The sequence below is a fragment of the Hypanus sabinus genome, chromosome 5 (assembly GCF_030144855.1).
Source record: "Hypanus sabinus isolate sHypSab1 chromosome 5, sHypSab1.hap1, whole genome shotgun sequence".
Lineage (NCBI taxonomy): Eukaryota > Metazoa > Chordata > Chondrichthyes > Myliobatiformes > Dasyatidae > Hypanus > Hypanus sabinus.
In genome coordinates, this window is record NC_082710.1 from 22,857,901 (window position 1) to 22,875,330 (window position 17,430).

Genomic DNA, 17,430 nt, shown 5'->3' on the forward strand with positions numbered 1-17,430 from the left:
ATCTAGACAAGAAGAAAAGCTTACAAAAGGTTCAGAGCAGTAGGAAATGATAGAATTCTGTAAGATAATAAGGCTAGCAGGAAGGAGTTTAAGAATGAAGTTAGAAGAGCCAGAAGGGGCCATAAGAAGGCCTTGGCGAACAGGTTTAAGAAACTCCCCCTCCCCCCCCCCCCCCCCAAGGCATTCTACAAGTATGTGAGGAGCAAAAGGATAAGAAGTGAGAGATTAGGAGCAATCAAGTGTGACAGTGGAAAAGTGTGTATGGAACCTGAGGAGGTAGCAGAGGTACTTAATGAATACTTTGCTTCAGTATTCACTACAGAAAAGTATCTTGGCTATTGTAGGGATGACTTAGAGGATTGAAAAGCTTGAACATATAGACATTAAGAAATAGGATGTTCTGGAGCTTTTGGGAAGCATCAAGTTGAATAAGACACTGGGACTGGACGAGATGTACCCTGGGCTACTGTGGAAGGCGAGGGAGGAGATTGCTGAGCCTCAAGAGATGATCTTTGCATCATCAATGGGGATTGGAGAGGTTCCAGAGGATTGTAGGGTTGCAGATGTTGTTCCCTTGTTCAAGAAAGGGAGTAGAGAAAGCACAGGAAATTACAGACCAGTGAGTCTTTCTTCAGTAGTTGGTAAGAGTTGTTGGAGAAGATCATGAGAGGTAGGATTTATGAACATTTGGAAAGGCATAATATGATTCTGAATAGTCAGCATGGCTTTGTCAAAGGCAGGTCGTGCCTTACGAGCCTGATTGAATGTTTTGAGGACGTGACTAAACACATTGATGAAGGTAGAGCAATAGATGTAGTGTATATGGATTTCAGCAAGGCATTTGATAAGGTATCCCATGCAAGGCTTATTAAGAAAATAAGGAGGCATGGGATCCAAGTCAACCTTGCTTTGTGGATGCACAACTGGCTTGCACACAGAGGCAAAGAGTGGTTGTAGACGGGTCATATTCTGTATGGAGGTTAGTGACCAGTCGTGTTTCTCAGGGATCTGTTCTGGGACCCCTTCTCTTTGTGAGTTTTATAAATGACCTTGATGAGGAAGAGGAGGGATGGGTTAGTAAATATGCCGACGATACAAAGGTTGGGGGGGGGGGGTGTTCTGGATACTGTGAAGGGCTGTCAGAGGTTACAGCGTGACATCGATAGGATGCAAAACTAGGCTGAGAAGTGGTAGATGGAGTTCAACCGAGATAAGTGTGAGGTGGTTCATTTTGGTAGGTCAAATATGATGGCAGAATATAGTATTAATGGTAAGACTCTTGGCAGTGTGGAGGATCAATGGGATCCCAGGGTCTGAGTCCAGAGGACACTCAAAGCTAGTATGCAGGTTGACTCTGTGGTTAAGGAGGCATATGGTGCATTGGCCTTCATCAGCCATGGGATTGAGTCCAAGAGCCATGAGGCAATGGTACAGCTATATAGGACCCTGGTCAGACCCCACGGAGTACTGTGCTAATTTCCGGTCACCTTACTATAGGAAGGATGTGAAATCATAGAAAGGGTGCAAAGGAGATTTATAAGGATGTTGCCTGGACTGGGGAGCTTGTCTTATGAGAATAGGTTGAGTGAACTCGGTGTTTTCTCCTTGGAGTGGCACAGGATGAGAGGAGACCTGATAGAGGTGTGAAGATGATAAGAGGCACTGATTGTGTCGATAGTCAGAGGCTTTTTCCCAGGGCTGAAATGGCTAATATGAGAGGACACAGTTTTAAGGTGCTTGGAAGTAGGTACAGAGGAGATGTCAGGGGTAAGTTTTTTCTTAAAGAAAAGAGTAGTGAGTGTATGGAATGGGGTGGCAGAGATGGTGGTGGAAGTGGATGTGATAGGGTCTTTTAAGAGAATCCTGAATAGGTAACATGGAGCTTTGAAAAATAGAGAGCTATGGGTAACCCCTGGTAAATTCTAAAGTATATGTTGGCACAGCGTTGTGGGCAGAAGGGCCTGTATTATGCTGTAGGTTTTCTATGTTCGACGTTTTTAAGTTTGCAAATATATTTTTGCATTATAGCTTCATGATTTACAGCCAGAACAAGATAAATATAACATCTTCTTAGGCATAATGTTGGTGGTAAACGGGGAGCTGCTTCCAGTCCAGTCATGTGAGTTCTCAGAGGAGGCTAATTAGGGACTTGCAGACTTTACCAGAAGTGAGATGGTGGATAGGTGGGAAGTTTGTAAGGTAATGTACTTCTGCCATTTATGCTGAATTATCACTGTGCTGTAATGAATGGATTCAAGGAGGTCAATTGTGTCCAAAATGCTCCTTTTCCTTTTTTAAATTTTTTTAAAATTTAGTTTTAATCTATAATTTTTTACATAAGTACACATTGAGATAATATAAAAAGTAATAAGGCACTTAAATAGATAATTATGTGCAATTGTAATTCCACCCTATTAGACTAAGCAATGACAATAATTGTTAAGAAAAATATTAATAATAATGGATTAGTAATAATTTCCATGTATCTCTTCTGAACCATTACTTCTGGTCCAAAATATTATATGTAACCCTATGTAACTACCATTGTAGGATTTTATACCCTAACTCGTTCATGTTTGCTCCTACCCCCAAACATAATTATCCAATCCCTATGTACTTATTTACTGAATTTTTCCATATTTTCCCCTTTCCCAAATCTTTTCCTTTACTTGTGTTAATTCCCTATTTTCAAAAAAATACAAGTAAACAATTGAACCAAGGGTGCTTATATTAGCAATATTACTGTGTTGATGAGAAAAGCAATATAAATCATTAGGAGAGTCAACCAGAGTCTGCTTGCTTTCGGGTTATAAATTCAATCCATTTATTCCAAATTTGATTAAATTTTTCTTTTTGAATTCTCAAAGAGTAGGTCATCTTTTCCATTTTAAATATTTCCAAAATAATTTCATGCCAATCTTCTAATGCAGGTGAAATTGGATTTAGCCACTTTCTGGTGATTGATTTCTTACTTGCCGCTAAGAGGACCTGTACCAACTTTATGTCTTTCTTCTGACCAAAAACAGTACATGCCCCAAGTAGAATGTCTCAAAGTTCAGAGGTAATTGGGTCTTAAATACCTGACCTAAAGTTCTATGAATACCTTTCCAATATAAACTTAATTTAGGGCAATCCCAGAAAATATGGAAATGATTTGCCTCCTTGGAGCCACACCTTCTCCAACACATCACGTTTGTGTCTTTATATTTTTTCTGATATGGGGTCTTGAAGTATCTTATAATATTTTTCCAACAATGTTCTGTCCAAATCAAAGAGTTAGTCGAAGACCACTGAAAGCCGCATATTTTCCCCCAAACCTCCTCTGAAAGTACCAACCTCACTTCTTTCTCCCACTTCTCTTTAATATACAATGTGTTTTCATTTTTAGCATGTAAGAGTACATTGTATAATTAAGAAATTGATTTACTTGGCATTGAACTGTAAGCCGAATTCAGAATCTTGAAAAATTCTAATTCTACTGTTGGTAAATCTGTATATCTACAACTCTGGTTCAAAATGCTCCTTTTCCATTTTCAGCTGTCAGAGTTGTAAAGTTTTACTGCACGTAAACAGGACCTTTGGCACACTACATCCACACTAACTTTTCTGCCTATTTATACCAATCCCCTTTCACTACATTATCCTATACCTTGTCTATGCAAGTGTCTGTCCAAATGCTTCTCAAATGTAGTAATTGGATCTGACTCCACATCCTCTGACAGCAAGCTCCAGATAAAAAACAGCCTCTATTGAAAAAAAGCCTACACCCTTCTCCCCCTCCCCCCCGCATTGCTTGCATAGTTTCTTTCAGTTTAAAATTATACATTTCTGTTCTTGCAATCATGGGAAAAATAATTTGACTATCTGCTCTATCAGGACCTCTCATAATTTTACTTCTTTTAGTTTCCCTTTATTCTAGATAAATCAAGCCTAGCTGAACCAATTTCTTTCTATAGCTGAGGTCCTCCAATCAAGTAAACATACAAGTGAATCTCTTTTATACTCTGAGGCCAAACACATTCTTCTAGTGTACAAAGAACACCAGGCGTGGCCAAAACAACATTTTATAAAGCTTATGCTGAATCCTCTTCAGCTCATCATCTCACATTCTATACTACATCACATCAATTACAAATTTACTAATCATACTTCCAACATCCATATACAAATCATTTATTTCACATACAATCTTGGCACTGATCCTTGCAGAATACTACTAATCAAAGTCTTCCAATCAGAAAAGAAATGTATCCATTTACAGGACCATGGTGTTACATGACACAGTACAAAAACTAGACTGAACTACGTAAAAAAACACAGAGAAAGCTACACTGGACTACAAACCTACACAGGACTGCATAAAGTGCACAAAAACAGTGCAGGCATTACAACAACACACACAAAATGCTGGTAGAACACAGGAGGCTAGGCAGCATCTACAGGGAGAAGCATCTATAGATGCTGCCTAGCCTGCTGTGTTCTACCAGCATTTTGTGTGTGTTGTTTGAATTTCCAGCATCTGCAGATTTCCTCGTGCAGGCATTACAATATATAATAAGCAGCACAATAGGGCAGTAAGGTGTCAGTCCAGGCTCTGGGTATTGAGGAGTCTGATAGCTTGAGGGAAGAAACTGTTACATAGTCTTGCCATGAGAGTCCGAATGCTTCTGAGCCTTTTCCCAGACGACAGGAGGGAGAAGAGATTGTATGAGGGGTGCATGGGGTCCTTCATAATGCTGTTTCCTTTGCAGATGCAGCGTGTTCTGTAAATGTCCGTGATTGCGGGGAGAGAGACCCCGATGATCTTCTCAGCTGACCTCACTATCTGCTGCAGGGTCTTGCGATCCAAGATGGTGCAATTTCCGAACCAGGCAGTGATGCAGCTGCTCAGGATGCTCTCAATACAACCCCTGTAGAATGTGATGAGGATGGGGGGTGAGAGATGGACTTTCCTCAGCCTTTGCAGCAAGTAGAGACGCAGCTGGGCTTTCTCTGCTATGGAGCTGGTGTTGAGGGACCAGGTGAGATTCTCCGTCAGGGGACCAAGAAATTAGATGCTCTTTACAATCTCTACCGAGGAGCCATCAATGTTCAGCATCGTTCTGTGTCCTCTTGAAGTCAACAACCATTTCTTTTGTTTTGTTCACATTAAGAGACAGGTTGTTGGCTCTGCACCAGTCCGTCAGCCACTATACCTCCTCTCTGTAATCTGACTCGTCATTCTTGCTGATGAGACCCACCACGGGGGTTGTGTCATTAGTGAACTTGATTATATGGTTCGAGCTGTGTGTTGCAGCACAGTCGTGGGTCAGCAGAGTGAACAGCAGTGAACTGAGTAAACAGCCCTGGGGAGCCCCCGTGCTCAGTGTGATGGTGTTGGAGATGCTGCTCCCAATCCGGACTGACCTTGGTCTCCCATCCAGGAAGTCTAGGATCCAGTTGCAGAGGGAGGTGTTCAGGCCCAGTAGGCTCAGCTTTCCAATCAGTTTCTGAGGGATGATTGTGCTGAATGCTGAACTGAAGTCTATGAACAGCATCCGAACATCTGTGTCTTTTTTGTCCAGGTGGGTTAGGGCCAGGTGGAGGGTGGTGGCAATGGCATCATCTGTTGAGCGGTTGGGACAGTACACAAACTGCAGGGGTACAGTGAGGGGGGCAGCAGGGTCTTTATGCGCCTCATGACGAGCCTCTCGAAACACTTCATGATGATGGATGTAAGTGCAACGGGACGGTAGTCATTTAGGCAGGACACTGAAGACTTCTTCGGCATGGGTACAATGGTGGCAGCCTTGAAGCACGTTGGAACGGTGGTGTTGCTCAGGCAGATGTTGAAGATGTCAGTGAGAACATCTGCTAGCTGGTCTGCACATCCTCTGAGCACTCTACCAGGGATGTTGTCTGGTCCAGCAGCCTTCCGTGGGTTGACCCTGCACAGGGTTCTTCTCACGTCGGCCATTTGAAGGAGGGGTGGACTTACTCACCGCCATATCATTTTCCGCCTCAAACCGGGCGTAGAATTTATTCAGCGCATCTGGGAGGGAGGCATCTCCTGCACAGTCAGGTGATGTTGTCCTGTAGTTGCTGATGTCCTGGATGCTCTTCCACATGCGCCGTGTGTCACTGCGGTCCTGGAAGCAGCTGTGGATTAGCTGGGCATGTGCACGCTTTGCCCCGCTGATGGCTCGGGACAGTTTAGCCCTCGCTGTTGTTAGAGCTGCCTTGTCGCCTGCTCTGAAGGCGGAGTCATGGGTCCTCATGTATTTGAAGGATGTAAGTAATAAAGTCAATTCAATTCAATTCAATGTAATAGCATGGATAGAGGATTGGTTAGCTAATAGAAAGCACAGAGTTGGATATATGGGTGTTTCTCTGGCTGGCAATCAGTGGTGAGCCATGTGCTGCAGGGGTCAGTCCAGGGCCCACCAACTATTCACGATATACATTAATGATCTGAAAGAGGGGACTGAGTGTAGTGTATCTAAGTTTGCTGCTGATACTAAATTAAGTGGAAAAGTAAATCATGCAGAAGATACAGAGAGTCTGCAGAGAGATATAGATAGGTGAAGTGTTTGGGCAAGGGTCTGGTAGATGGAATACAATGTTGGCAAATGCAAAGTCATCCACTTTGGAAGGAAAAATGGAAGAGCAGATTATTATTTAAATAGTATAAAACTGCAGCATGCTGCTGTGCAGAGCTACTGGGAGTTCTTGTGCATGAATCACAAAACATCGGTTTGCAGGTGCAGCAAGCTATCAAGAAGCCATACAAAAAAGCTGGATGAACTCAGAATGTCGGGCAGCACCCATTGAAAGAAGCAGTCAACATTTCGGGTCGAAACCCTTCGTTAGGACTACAGAAGGAGGGGGCAGGGGCCCTATAAAAAAGGTGGGGGGAGGGTGGAAAACTAATCAGAGGAAATATCAAGGAGTGGGGGAGGGGAAGCAGGGAGGGGATAGGCTGGAGAGGTGAAGAAGGAATCTAAGGGGAAAGCACTATGGGTAGTAGAAGAAGGCAGAGTCATGAGAGGTGATAGGCAGCTAGAAGAGAAGACAGAGTGAAGGTGGGATGGGGGAAGGGAAAGGGAGGGAATTACCGGAAGTTGGAGAATTCGATGTTCATACCAAGGGGCTGGAGAAGCCAAATGGGATGTTGGCCTTCATTGCTAGAGGGATTAATTTTAACAGCAAGGAGTTTATGCTGCAACTGTACAGGGTACTGGTGAGACTGCACGCAGTTCTGATCTCCTTACTTGAAGGATATACTGGCTTTGGAGGCGGTGCAGAGGAAGTTCACCAGGTTGATTCCAGAGATGAGTATTTAGACTATGAGGAGAGATTGAGTCACCTAGGACTGTACTTACTGGAGTTCAGAAGAAATAAAGGAGATCTTATAGAAACATATCAAATTATGAAAGGGATAGATAAGATAGAGGCAGAAAAGTTGTTTCCACTGGTTGGTGAGACTAGAACTAAGGGGCATCCCCTCAAGATTCAGGGGAGTAGACTTAGGATGGAGATGTGGAGGAATTGCTTTTCCCCAAAGGGTGGTGAATCTGTGGAATTCTCAGCCCAATGAAGCAGTGGAGGCTACTTCAGTAAATATACTTAAGACAAGGTTGGCTAGATTTTTGCATAGTAAGGGAATTAAGGGTTATGGGGGAAAGGCAGGTAGCTGGAGATGAGTCCATGGCCAGATCACCCATGATCTTATTGAATGTTGGAGCAGGCTCAACAAGCTAGATGGCCGACTCCCGCACCTGTTTCTTATGTTCTTAAAAAAAAATCCTTCCAATCCATCTTCTTCCTCCTACACCAAGCCAATTTAGGATTTGAAATTAGGGTTAGATCAGCTGCTAAACTAATGTTTCGCCACTGTTATATTTGGCTAGTCACTTAACCTCTCTAATGTCTCTTTAGAACTCACTTCTAATTCCCTTAGAGCTTACTTTGCTATTGAGTCTTGTGCCATTAGTAAACTTGAATGTAATACAGTTGACCCCTATATCTATATCAATGATTCAGATTAAAAATCCCTGAGGCTCATACACTGATCCTTACAATATTTAACAGTTTACTTAACTTGAAAAAAGCAGCAATCCCTAACCAATTTTCAGTCCATGCTGACATCACAAATCCGTGAACATCAGTTCTCTATAACAAATACGTATGACACCTAATTTCTTGTTTTTTAAGTATTCTACATGACATGCAATGACTCCTTTTTAACTGTCCTGCTGTTAAAAAAAAATCTTATTGTTGTAGAACCATATTTAGCTGTAATTCTTTGCAATTTATAAAATCTTCCACAAAGGACACATTAAAAGCACAAGATAATTTCATGCATTTCAAAGTAAAGAATACACTTGGTATTCAACATTAAAAGCTAATAACAGGAAACGCCTGTTTCGAAGCTATCACACTTTCTAAGGCAGTCCTATTTACCAAATCCTTCATCACATTTCAGCTTTTCCTAGTACTTACAGTTTGATGACTCCGGTCACAATAGCGCAAACCAAAGTATTCCGTCTCCATCAGGTTTACATGTCGGAAGACATAATCCAGGACAACAGACCCCTTGGTAGATTTCTGTGGGAGAGTTCAAAGACAGTGCTTCAGGACAGAAAAAACTCTTTCAGCATGAACAAACCATTACAATTTTAATTTAGAATCTATAACTGTGAGAAAGTTGTGATACAAGCAAAACAGAAATATCATAAAAGATCACATACACACACACACTTCTTTCTCCAGTGCTGATAAAGGGTCTTGGCCTAAAATGTCAACTGTTCTCTTTTCCATTGATGCTGCCCGACCTACTGACTTTTTCCAGCATCTTCTGTCGATGTTCTCTTGTTTACTATACAGTATTTTGTCAAAATTCAAGGCAGAGTATTTATAACAAAGTAGATCTAATAGTCATAATGATTTTATGACAATAAAACATCTTGCATAAGTATTCATATGTTCTCCAATTTAAAATATTCTTTATTAACTTTTATAATAAAAACAGGCCTTGGACCTGCATGGTAGTGAAGTGGTTGGCATAGCACTTTACAGTACCAGCGGCCCTGATTCAATTCCCATCTCTACCTGTAAGGAGTTTGTACATTTTCCCCACAACCACATGGGTTTCCTCTGGTGCTCTTGTTTGCTCCCACAGTCCAAAGTTGCACCAGCTGGTAGGAATTTGGTCATTGCAAATTGTCCTGTGATTAGGCTGCGAATAACCTAGGGGATTGCTGGGTGGTGCAGCTTGAAGGTCCTGAAGTACCTATCCCATACTGCATCTCAATACATAATTAAACAAATAGGCCTTCTGTAGGGTGACTATAGTCTCCAATCAGCTGTAGTAATGCAATACCTCAGTTCTGGGTTTCTCAGTTTCTCAATCTGGCTAGATAAATATATAACCAGTTTTGTTTCTATACATTCCAAATTAGCCCATGTTTCTAATTAATGCTACTAAAAAAGATTTAACGTATGACAGATAAAATAAATGATGCATTGAAACCATTAAAAAAATTGCACAAGGTGTGTAATGCTGAAACACACCTGTGACCACACACACTTGTAACCACACTTTGAAAATACTCTTTTGTAATTCACAAAATATATTACAGCCAATTGTATAGAAAAGCCACCACTTGATTGCAAATATCTTATCAAAATTTATTTTAACATTGAAGAATAAACATTGGGAAAAAACATGATCTTTTAGATCTATCATGTGTACAGGTGTGACCTCAAATCTCTTATTTGAAAGACAATCTTTCACAAAATCCAATATTTCCTTAATTGTCCTCTGAGGTGTGAGATTTAAATCTGTTCAACGGCTTTGTGTGTCTTCAATCCAAACATTTAACATGTTTTGAAAATCTGTTCTTTTTACACAAAAATGATTACATTGTATTCTCATAGAATCAAAACCAAAAATTCTGTTTGAACTGATAAAGTTCAAATACTAGTAAGTTGTATCTGAATGTGCAGCTTTCCTGGTAACATTAATAGAAATGTCTGCATAACAAAGTATTTTGTACTGTACTTTCCAGCTTAGCTTGGCTGCCTCAATATAGTGAACTTCACTAATCCAGCATGCTCAAGATCTTGGCAGAGCTGGACTAGCAAATGTTCCAGATTTCTGTAAATTATCTTACTGATATTCTCCGTAGAGAGTGGTTTATACACAGAATGAGCAGCAAGAGGTGATAGCATCAGATACTATCACAATCTTTAAGAGCACTTGAATAAGTAAAACATAAAATATGGACTGTAGGATGAGTGTAGATGGACAAAAACATCAGCATTGACATAATATCAGAGCTGTACAATTCTATGCCTCTAATACTCAAACATACTTTCATATCACTTATTTTTAAAGATGTAACATATCAGTGAACTTCATTAGGGAGTGCATAAAACAGTTCAAGTTTTTAAAAGGAGCTCAGCAGAGGAAAACTAGTTGGTTAAAAGAGAATGTAAGACCAGGTCCCCAGTAAGTTAAGAGGAGCGCAGGAACGGGGGGCTGGCCTGTGGGAATAGGACCCTCAGATAATGAAATGGTTCAAATGGTTCAACTGCGAATAAGTCAGAGATTTTCTATGGTAATGATCGGAGGCAAAGCAAGGTGTTTGTTCCCTGTACCTCCTTCCAAGCATGCATTTCCATTCTGATAATGTAGGATTTAAACCCTGCCTATTGTTCCTTTATTTCCATTTCATGTTTGATCTCACAGTCACATTTTCTACCAGTCTGTTGTCGCCAATACAACCTGCTATGTGATGGTGTGCTGGGGCAATGGCATCAACACGGCTCCAGCCAACAGGCTCAATAAACTGATTATAAAGGCTGGCTCTGTTATAGGAGTCAAACTGAACACATTGGAGGGTGTGGTAGAACAAAGGACCTTACAGAAAAGCCTAGTAATTCTGGACAATATTTCTCACTCTCTGCATGCCACCTTGGCTGAACAGAGAAGCACTTTTAGTAATAGACAAAGACAGCTGTGCTGCTTCAAAAAGTGCTATACAAGGTCATTCTTACCCTCAGTGAGTCAAACTATAGCCAGGGAAGTGATGACCCTCCCCTGTCCCCGTTAGATTGTTTGAGGTAACTAATTTTTTATTCATTCTTTCACTTCTAATATTTGTATATCTGTGCAGTTGTAATATTACTGTGACATTGTAATTCCCTTTGGGATGCATAAAGTTTCTATCTAGGGTAATGCATATATGGTAGCTTGTGTGTGAAGTGTAAAAAAAAGACAGACCATAGTAGGATTTTGACTGTTTGCTTTTAGAATTTAATACTTGGTATGGTGGAGTCCAATTATCTAGGACACATCAGGACCACTACATTTTGACCCAATTAAGTGGCTGCCCATCCCAATTAGCTGAAATTACATGGAAATAGTTAATGAGGAATAAAAAAGATGAACTGAATAACAAATTATAAATTAAAATGAAATACAGAATAAATTAGAACACAATACCACTGCAATTACTATAAAACTGTGTATTAGTTCCGAATACTTATTGACAGAGGAATTCATCCCCACCACATTCTTTTTACTGTAAAAAAATCAGCGCAGACACCTCATCAGTTAATGGACAGCCTTCATACAATGCTATCAACAATTGCATCTTCCAAATCTTCATTTTCATTGTGTTATGAACCCCAGTTTCAACATCTGGGACAGTATGTGATGTACTGGGAATCTGTAGATTATGTACCCCAGTATCAATTCTTGGGACAGTATGCGATGTACTGGAAATCTGTGACTTTGTTTCTTGTAGTGTCACGCGACGACTTACTCCCAACAGTATAAAAGGAGCTGTGCAGATTGCTCCAGAAACACACTTTGGTGGAGACTCGTTGTGTTTGGACAGCAGAGTCGTTAGTGAGAGTGAAGAATGCAAACTTCGATTGAACCCAAAACTGGGTGGGTAGTCAGTAACGTTGTGCATTTCAGAGGTGAGTGACATTACGTAATCCAAACGTGGATTTTTGGCACCTACTCTGGAAACCCTTGCAAAGTCTCAGCTGTGTGGTGACCAATCCTGGAAAAGGGACTTCTGTCAGTTACATGATGAAATTCTCTTGTTTTGTGGACGCTTCGTACACTCTTCGAAACAGACCGCATCGCGAACCTGCTTCCACTGTAAAGGTACGGTGGCGGCTTTGTGAGATCAGCATTTGAGAGGTACTGTGTGTCAGAAAGGTACAGCGGCCAATTTGGCACATCTCTGCTAGACTCGCTTCTTCGCTGTATTTTGAATCTCCGTCTTCAAGATTGTCACTTCACTACACTTCGAAACTAAAAGTCTCTCCTATCAATTCCCCATGAATCCCTTGAAACTTTCTGAACTGTCATTCTGAGACTATGCTCCAGTAAGACTGTTAATAATTGTTTCTAAGTGTAACCGTTTGGGAGCTATAGACACATAGTGCTGTTAACTTTGTTTTAAGTTAGTTGCTTGTTTGATTTTCCATGTTTCTGCTTGAGTGTTAATAAATCCTGTTGTTTTCCAATAATATCCTGACTCCATTCTACATCTATTATTGCTGGTTCCATGTAACATATTGTAACATTCAAGATGATTGTTGATACCTTCAAATTCTTCACCATTTCCAACTTGTGGAAGTAGTGCAATTGTTTCATTTTCAATCCAGACAATTTCGGCATCCCCAAGCCTGAATGCTTGAACAAAACAGTCTGGAATTGTCTTACATCTTATTTCTTTCCAACTATCAGTGACAAAAATTGCTGCTTTTTTAAACACAAACACACAAAACAGAAGCTATTTAAAAACTCAAACACGAGGAAATCTGCAGATGCTGGAAATGTGAGGCGGAACAAGTGATAAGGAGGACACATGTACAGAGGGATGGTCTGACGGAACATGGAGTTAAATGTGCAGAAAGAATAAGTAAATTTAGGAAGGACAACAAAATTCTAGGGGCGTATAGCCCGATGGGAGTTCGGGGAGCTGGGTTAAGCACAATAGGCAGCGATTTAAACAGAGAGAGAGGAGAAATGGGCTAAAAATTCTATATCTGAATGCATGAAGTGTCAGAAATAAGGCGGATGAGCTTGAAGCTCAGGTGCGAATGGGTAACTATGATGTTGTTGGGATAACGGAAACATGGCTGCAGGGAGATCAGACCTGTGAAATAAATGCACAAGGGTATATGTGCTATCGTAGGGACAGAAATGTGGGCAGAGGGGGTGGGGTGGCCCTTTTGGTGAGGAATGAGATTCAGTCCTTTGCAGGGGGGGACATAGGGTCAGGAGAAGTAGAGACTGTGTGGATAGAACTGAGGAACAGTAAGGGCAAAAGGACCCTAATGGGTGTTGTCTACAGGCCACCAAACAGTAGCATGGATATTGGGTGCAAGTTGAATTGGGAGTTAACATTGGCATATGGCAAAGGTAATGTTGCAGTAGTTATGGGGGATTTCAACATGCAGGTGAACTGGGAGAATCAGGTTGGTGCTGGACCCCAGGATAGGGAGTTTGTAGAGTGCCTACAGAATGCATTCTTGGAACAGCTTGTATGAGAGCCAACCAGGGACAAGGCTATTCTGGATTTAGTGTTATGTAATGAACAGGATTTGATAAGCGATCTTGAAGTAAAGGAGCCATTAGGAGGTAGTGACCATAATATGATAAATTTTTATCTGCAATTTGAGAAGGATAAGGGCAGATCAGAGGTGTCAGTGTTGCAGTGGAACAAAGGAGACTATGGAGCCATGAGGGAGGAGCTGGCCAAAGTTAACTGGACGGATATCATAGCAGAAATGACAGTGGAACAGCAATGGCAGGTATTCTTGGGACTAATGCACAAGGTGCAAAATCAGTTCATCCCCCGGAGAAGGAAGGATTCAAAGGGGGGAAAGGGGCCACAGTGGTTGACAAAGGAAGTCAGAGATTGCATAGCATTAAAAAAAAGGAAGTATGACAGAGCTAAGGTGAGTGGGAGGACAGATGATTGGGAAATTTTTAAGGAACAACAGAACTTAACTAAAAAGGCAATACGGGGAGAAAAAATGAGGTACGAACGCAAGCTAGCCAGGAATATAAAAGAGGATAGCGAAAGCTTTTTTAGGTATGTGAAGAGAAAGAAGATAGTTAAGAACAATGTTGGGCCCTTGAAGAATGAATTGGGTGAAATTGTTATGGGAAACAGAAATGGCAGAAGAATTTAATAAGTACTTTAGATCTGTCTTCACTAAGGAAGACACAAGCAATCTCCCAGATGTATGGATAGGCCAAGGACATAGGGTAACAGAGGAAATGAAACAGATTTACATTAGGAAGGAAATGGTGATGAGTAGACTGATGGGACTGAAGGCTGACAAATCCCCAAGTCCAGATGGTCTGCATCCTAGGATACTAAAGGAGGTCGCCCTGGAAATTGCGGATGCATTGGTAATCATTTTCCAATGTTCCTTAGATTCAGGATCAGTTCCTGAGGATTGGAGAATGGCTAATGTTATCCCATTTTTTAAGAAAGGAGGGAGGGAGAAAACAGAACTATCAACCTGTCAGCCTAACATCAGTAGTAGGGAAGATGCTAGAGTCCATTATTAAAGATGAAATAGTGGTATATCGAGATAACAGAGATAGGATTGGGCCCAGCCGGCAAGGATTTACCAAGGGCAAATCATGCTTGACTAATCTATTGGAGTTTTTCGAGGATGTAACCAGGAAGTTAGACAAGGGAGATCCAGTGGATGTAGTGTACCTCGATTTTCAGAAGGCATTTGATAAGGTCCCACATAGGAGACTGGTAGGTAAAATCAAAGCTCATGGCATTGGGGGGAAGACATTGACGTGGATAGAAAACTGGTTGGCAGATAGAAAGCAAAGGGTAGCGGTGAATGGGTGTTTCTTGGAATGGCAGGTGGTGACTAGTGGGGTGCCACAGGGCTCGGTATTGGGACCACAGCTGTTTACGATTTACGTCAATGATTTAGATTAAGACATTGAGAATAACATCAGTAAGTTTGCTGATGATACTAAGCTGGGTGGCAGTGTGACATATGATGAGGATGTTAGGAGAATTCAAGTTGACTTGGATAGGCTGGGTGAGTGGGCAAATACTTGGCAGATGACGTTCAATGTGAATAAGTGTGAGGTTATCCACTTTGGGAGTAAGAACATAAAGGCAGATTATTATCTGAACGGTGTAAAGTTAGGTAAGGGAGAAATACAAAGAGATCTAGGAGTCCTTGTTCATCAGTCACTGAATGTGAATGAACAGGTGCAGCAGGCAGTGAAGAAGGCTAATGGAATGTTGGCCTTTATTACAAAGGAAATTGGGTACAAGAGCAAGGAAATCCTCTTGCATTTGTACAGGGCCCTGGTGAGACCACACCTGGAGTAATGTGTACAGTTTTGGTCTCCAGGGTTAAGGAAGGACATCCTGGCTGTAGAGGAAGTGCAGCGTAGATTCACAAGGTTAATTTCTGGGATGTCTGGACTGTCTTACGCAGAGAGGTTAGAGAGACTTGGCTTTACACGCTAGAATTAAGGAGATTGAGAGGGGATCTGATTGCAACATACAAGATTATTAAGGGATTGGACAAGATAGAGGCAGAAAATATGTTCCAGATGCTGGGAGAGTCCAGTACCAGAGTGCATGGTTTGAGAATAAGGGGTAGGTCATTTAGGACAGAGCTTAGGAAAAACTTCTTCTCCCAGAGAGTTGTGGGGGTCTGGAATGCACTGCCTCGGAAGGCAGTGGAGGCCAATTCTCTGGATGCTTTCAAGAAGGAGCTAGATAGGTATCTTATGGATAGGGGAATCAAGGGATATGGGGACAAGGCAGGAACTGGGTATTGATGGTAGATGATCAGCCATGATCTCAAAATGACAGTGCAGGCTCAAAAGGCTGAATGGTCTACTTCTGCACCAATTGTCTATTGTCTGACTGCTCACACTAGTCAAGGTCTGGCCTCACCAGTACCTTATAAAGCCTCAGCATCAGAACCCTGCTCTTGTATTCAAGATCTCTTAAAATGGATGCCGACATTGCATTTGCCTTCCTCACTACCAACTCTACCTGCAAGTTAACCTTTAGGCTGTTCTGCACAAGGACTCCCAAGTTCCTTTGCATCTCAGATTTTTGGATTTTCTGCCAGTTTAGAAAAGAGTATGAACATTTATTTCTACCACCAAAGTGCATGACCATGCATTTTCCAACATTGTATTTAATTTGCTACTCTCTTGCCCATTCTCCTAATCTGTCTAAGCTCTTCTGCAGCCTACCTGTTTCCTTAACACTACCTGTCCCTTCACCAATTTTCATATCATATGCAAATCTGGCAACAAAGCCATCTATTCCATCATCTAAATCATTGATACACAGCATAAAAAGAAGTGGTCCTAACACCAACTCCTGTGGGACACCATTAGGCACTGGCAGTGAACCAGATAAGAATCCTTTTAATCCCACTCGCAGCCTCCTACCAATCAGCCAATGCTCTAACTGTGCTAGTAACTTTCCTGTAATACTACGGATTCTTAACTTGGTAAGCAGCCTCATGTGTGGCACCCTGTCAAAGGTCTTCTGAAAGTCCAAATATAAATAGGTCCACTGCATCCCCTTTTATCTATCCTACGTGTAATCTCCTCAAAGAATTCCAACAGAGTCGTCAGGCAAGATTTTCCCTTAAGGAAACTATGTTGACTTTGACCTATCTTGTCCTGTGTCACCAAAAACTCCATAACCTCATTCTTAACAATTGATTCCAACATCTTCCCAACCACTGAGGCCAGGCTAACTGGTCTATAATTCCCTTTCTGCTGCCATCCACCTTTCTTAAAGAGTGGAGTGACATTTACAATTTTTCAGTACTCTGGCACCATGCCAGAGTCCCAATGATTTTTGAAAGATCATCGCTAATACCTACACAATCTCGACCCTAGGGTACACAATCAGAACCCTAGGGTACAGTTCATCTGGTCCGGGTGACTTATATATCCTTAGGTCTTTCAGCTTTTTGAGCACCTTCTCCTTTGAAATAGTAACTGCGCTCACTTCTCTTTCTTCACACACTACAACATCTGGCACACTGCTAGTGTCTTCCACAGTGAAGACTGATGCAAAATACTCCTGTTGTTCATCTGACATCTCTTTATCCCGTTATTATTTCTCCGGCCTCATTTTCTAGTGGTCCTATATCAACTTTCATTTCGCTTTTTTTTTTAAAAACCACTTTGATATGGTTTGCTAGCTTGCTTTCATATTTCATCTTTTCCCTTCTAATGATTCTTTTAGGTGTTCTCTATAGGTTTTTCAGAAGATTCTCAATCCTCTAACTTCCTGTTAATTTTTGCTTTGTTGTATGCCCTCTCTTTTGTTTTTACATTAGCTTTGACTTCCCTTGTCAGCTACAGTTGCACTGTTTTACCATTTGAATATTTCT

The 17,430-nt window shown here is 41.4% G+C and overlaps 1 protein-coding gene across 8 annotated transcripts in view; it reads right to left on the reverse strand.

Annotated features, from left to right (window-relative positions):
• The window catches only part of epb41l4a (erythrocyte membrane protein band 4.1 like 4A), a 223,575-nt gene that overhangs the window by 128,260 nt on the left and 77,885 nt on the right, over nt 1-17,430 (reverse strand). For 7 of the 8 annotated variants that reach the window (XM_059969535.1, XM_059969533.1, XM_059969540.1 and 4 more), the window contains one exon: nt 8,482-8,586. The exons of the other annotated variant lie outside the window; for it this stretch is intronic. In XM_059969535.1, the coding sequence (XP_059825518.1) occupies nt 8,482-8,586 (105 nt within the window). Of the gene's footprint in view, nt 1-8,481; nt 8,587-17,430 lie in introns of those variants that run through there. 8 annotated transcript variants of the gene reach the window in all.